Source organism: Haliotis rufescens, unplaced genomic scaffold, assembly GCF_023055435.1.
Source record: "Haliotis rufescens isolate VD_foot unplaced genomic scaffold, xgHalRufe1.0.p SCAF_16, whole genome shotgun sequence".
Lineage (NCBI taxonomy): Eukaryota > Metazoa > Mollusca > Gastropoda > Lepetellida > Haliotidae > Haliotis > Haliotis rufescens.
The window spans coordinates 449,498-454,547 of record NW_025963846.1 but is presented as its reverse complement, the minus strand read 5'-3'; the positions used below and the strand labels follow the sequence as shown (position 1 = coordinate 454,547).

General features: G+C 41.3%; 1 protein-coding gene across 1 annotated transcript; it reads left to right on the top strand.

The window, feature by feature from the left end:
* The first annotated feature begins 1,881 nt into the window (after nt 1–1,881).
* On the top strand, nt 1,882–3,081 carry LOC124146100 (neuronal acetylcholine receptor subunit alpha-7-like). The gene has a single exon (XM_046516185.2). The coding sequence runs from the start codon at nt 1,882–1,884 to the stop codon at nt 3,079–3,081; it is 1,200 nt and encodes a 399-aa protein (XP_046372141.1).
* The last annotated feature ends 1,969 nt before the right edge of the window (nt 3,082–5,050 follow it).

The window sequence follows — 5,050 nt, the reverse complement described above, 5'->3', positions numbered from 1 at the left end:
CATACTCAGCCACTCTCATGCCTCCTTTCTGATTTGTAAAACGTTTGACGTGGTCGTTTTTTGTGAATGTAGAAATGTCCATTGCCCAGAAGATGATGTATTACTGCATATGTAGACACAGTGAGTAAAGTTGAGAATTAACACATTCAAGCATTGTAAAGACGAACTTCTTAAGATGATACTGCATGGAGTCACATATTGCTGAAATCGTCAATATTGAACAGTTCTGTATGTAGTCTGCGAGTACAGTGTCCACGGCGACGTTGTCATGGTGTTACTGCAGCGAAGTACCCAGGATCAAATCATCAACCACTTATTGTTTTCAAACTCGCACATGAAAGGGAAGTCAAATACATTAATAGAACCAGAAAGCTATATGTTCACAGCAACACACCCTCTTATGAACAAATATTTAGATAAAGAGTCATTATTTAGGAGGAACAATCACACACGTATTCCCGGCTTTGTTTTCGCTTCATAGGGATGGATGGTACACAATGAAGCTTTTGTCACGCACACAGGGACATTATTGTTGCTAACTATCCAGTGCTAACATTAGAGGTATTTTGTGACATCAATTACCATTAATAGGGTTGACTTGCACTCACAACTTACTCACAGAATGAATAGATTATTCGATACCCTGATCAACCTCATACTTCCATGAAACTTGCTGCTTTGGCCGTTATTTTTCAAAAAGAAATATAGTGTATCAACTTGTTACCATGACTATGACTTTCTATGACATCTTTGCCAATAACTTATTTTGATTATCTTTCCAAACAGATTCTGTTGAGCGTAAAACGAGCCAGCATTTGTTTCGAGTATTATGGAAAACTGCCAATTTAAACAAACGTTTTGTTGTAAATATCCTGCGACTGGGTGACAACTCAGAGTGAATCAATACTGTGTGCTCAGAACACTCTATAGGGGCCGAAAATCGATAAACCGCGGCCCGAGCGGAGTATATCATCAATCACTGACTACAGAACAAAAATACCTTAAAATGGTAATGTTTACTGCAGAATAATTTTATGGATACCTCATGAGAGAAGGTACCTGGTTAGAATTATTAGGACTGAAGGGCGGTAGGTCTCCAGTTAATGTGATGAAAGTCTGTGAACAGTACAGACGGGGATACAGGCTGAATGTATTACGACCTAAGTGTATCCTTCGATCCTGTGTTCAATGAGGTATTGATCAATGGTAAAATCTACCTCGTAGTCGAACTGTGGGCTTCAAATTCTGTGAATATTGTTGTTGCTCTGTGACTTTGTATGCACTACTTTTGACCTCGGACTAAATGACTACGTCATGTTGATGCTATGGCATAGTGATGATGTACTACGTTGGAACTACTTTGTGCTTAAGTCTGCGTACTTCTACTGTGACGTAGAGTTGAAGTCTAAGAACTGATATGCTGTGAATTGCAACGTGTTGATGTGCAACTTGGATCTCAGACAGGGTGTCTACAAAAGGTTTATGTTGTGTGAGGTGAGAGGAAATGGGGTTTGAAGTTTATGCTGCGACTTACTTTTGAAATAACATCCTGGAGCTCAAACTTGGTAATATTGGTTCTATTAGTGTTGAAATCCTACATTGGCGTTCTTACTTTCTTCTGAAGATGTGTATTCTATAATGTGATTTGATATTGAAATCGGCTTTGGAACTCTTATTTTGGAGCCTTCATGTCAACTCTGTGACCAAGTGTTGATGTATGACTTTCGAATCCTAACCCTATCAATGTTGTATTGAGTCTATGACATTGTCATGCAGTGTCAGGTTCTGATAAAATTGAAACTCCGACCTAATGTGTAACCGAGGTTACACTAATTCTTCGAAGACACCACCACCCCATTCCCCAACTCCCTTACAATCGCCATGAACATAGTAGTCGTACATGTTGCAAGCATTTCGCTTCTTGTTGCCTGCTGGCCTATCAATGTCCTTTCGGCCAACTCCTACGAGGATAAATACTTTATCTCCAATCTAACCAAGTTCTATGACCCAAAGGTCCGCCCAGTGATCGAACGCTCTGAAGTAACAACTATTAACGTGACCTTAGGCTTAGTGTCCATATTCAGCCTTGAAGAAAAGGATGAAATCTTAAGCACAAAAGTGTGGTTAAATACGGTGTGGTATGATCGTTTCCTAAAATGGAACAAAACAGATGACAGTCCAGAAAGTTTATTTCTACAGATCAGTGATGTTTGGTCGCCATCTATTCAATTCCACAACACAGTGTCGGATGTGAAAAACATGAAAGATAAGGAGGACAAGGCCATCGTGCACAACAGTGGGTATGTTTCGTATACCTACAATGGTCGACTAGATACTCGCTGCAAGGTAAACATCAAACAGTTCCCCTTTGATCAGCAGGTATGCTTCATAAGCATGTCTGCCTCTGTGACCGCGTATAGCGGAGAAGATGTCATTGTGCATACCCCAAATGTTGATCTTCAATTGTTTGAGGAAAATGGAGAGTGGGATCTTGTAGAAGCGACATTCGCGCTGAAAGATTTCAGCGTCAAAGGGCTGAATCAGACCCCAGCCACGGCGACCTTAACCCTGCAGAGACGAACTATGTTCTACATCCTCAACAACATCCTGCCCGTCGTGTTCCTGTCCTTCCTCAACACCTTCGTCTTCCTGCTGCCCGAGGAGAGCGGAGAGAAGATGTCCCTGTGTGTCTCCATCCTGTTGTCATATGCAGTGTTTCTCACGCTCATCAACTCCTACCTACCAGCGAACTCCGACCACCTGTGTTTCTTCAGTGTCTATGTCACACTGCTCGTGTTGATCAGCACGCTAACATGTTTTGTCATAATCTTCATGCTGGCACTTCACACTCACCTGAAGAGTGGGAAGGGCATTCCAAGATGGCTGCGATGTGTTAATGGGACAAATGGCAGAGTGGAAAATGCTGAACATGAACCAAAGAATGGAACCAATGAAATATCAGCCAAAACAAGAGACGCCTGTGACGAAATAGTACAAAGGTTGAACTTGATTTCATTCATCACATTCTTCGCTCTAACAGCTCTGATAAACATGGTATATTTCATAGGTGCAAATGAATAACTAAAATCGGATTGTTAAAGTTGGTGAAACTGTAACCCCATTTTTCTTACATTTGCTTTTCCTCAAGATGTATTTCTATTATAATGTTAACATTTTGCTGACCCACCAAGGCACCACCTTCCCTCATAAATATAGTGTTAGCACGATTTATGTACCTGTATTCTTTGCGTCCAACTCGCCTTCAGGCTGATTCCGGGGTGGATGTACATAGGTTATCTTATACACGTGAGGTTTTGGTTGAAAAGGTAAAACCGCGAGCAGGGGAAAAGGGATTTTCCTTACTTTGGTGTTTACATTTCCAACAGATTAAATCTATTTCTTAAACGTTTTTCTTTATTTATAAGTAGCATATAGTTTTCACAGCTATTTTGCCCTTTACGTGAGTGAGTTGGGTTTCAACGCCGCTTTTAACAGTATTCCAGTTATATCATGGCGTGTCAGCTTAATGTGGGGGGAAAACCCGAACTGATGCAGGTCTTAGACGTTTACCACTTCGGTGAAACCCACGAGCACGGGTATGGTGCTGACCAACCTAGAAACATAATCTGGGCGAACCGGGATTCGAACCCCAAATCATAGGGTTCTGGCGAGCCCAAGGGGAGCATATCTGCACAGCGAATCGCGGAGCCTTAGCCGACTGGGCCACCCGTGCCACCCGTGCCACCCCCTCCCCTTTACGTCAAATGCAGATTATCATGCAGGTTATTCTCTTGCATAGACAGTTTATATTTAAACTAACCTATGAAGCGCAAGAAATGCAAGAAATGCCAGAAAGAATAAAAAACTACATTGGGATACAGTAGTCGCGGTATGAAAGAAATTCAAAGACAGTTGGTGAGATAAAAACCAGACAAACGAAGTCATAACATTTTAACATTTCCCTATCATCACCTGCCCCATTGTCTCAGTGGGTTACGATACTGAACATGATGTTGCAGGGTCGATTCCCGTCATGGATTGTTCATGTACAAATCGTGAATATTAACCCATCAATAATCAATATTGGATACTTATTCAAAAAATGTGTTTAGATCCTTGGTGATGTAAACCTCATCAGTGAAGTTAGAAACTCGAGCGCATTCTTCCAGATTGCCGTTGGCATGGATACTAGCAACTGTGTTTGGAGGCTTTCAACTATTCTTATAAACCTTGGGATTGGGATCGCTATAAAGTAAGTGACTTCTTTCTATAGGCATTAAAACCTGTTGTGAGGTTTTACTTTCCAGTCGAGTTAAATCTCATAAACAGGGACGTTGTAATGTCCTTGGGATTTTATATAATGTCCTGGGTATTTTATTAATATAACTTCCGTTCAGATTGTAACATGTAATGAAATGTAAAATCAAATGACAAACGTTTTCTTTATATTCCCGAGGACCGAACTCGCAACCTTCATATCTGTAGCCCAGTGAGTGTACCACGAGGCTACAGAGGCGTCATAAGCCACACTGGTTTTTAGAATGTCCTTTTCAAGATCCGTACGCCAGCAACAGATATTTTACGCGCGTTTCCTAAGGTTCATGGAAAGTATGTTCGAAACATAAAAATGTTGATAAATGTTGTTTTAAGTTTCTTTTTCGGTTTATAAGCATGGAAGAACACTTTCCCTCGGTTTTGGTAGACAGATCATGCCCTGGGGGTCGGGAAAAACCGCGCCCCCGCGGTTTTTCCCGACCCCCAGGGCATGATCTGTCTACCAAAACCTCGTGAGCGTGTTTTCTCCAATACGAAGAAACCTTTAAAACAATAGGATGACAAGTTTATAAGATGGTATAAAACCTTCAGCTAATGGTGTTTGATAACGAAATGATTCTCTTTATCAGATATAAGAGCGAAATGAGGGCTATTCGGGGCCTTATGTGGCCTGACTTACGTCTTATCTACTTGCCCAGTGCGTAACAACGACTCTTCTGACAAGCAAGTGTCCTTGGGACATATGCTGCCGCTGAATCACATTTTAAAGGATACT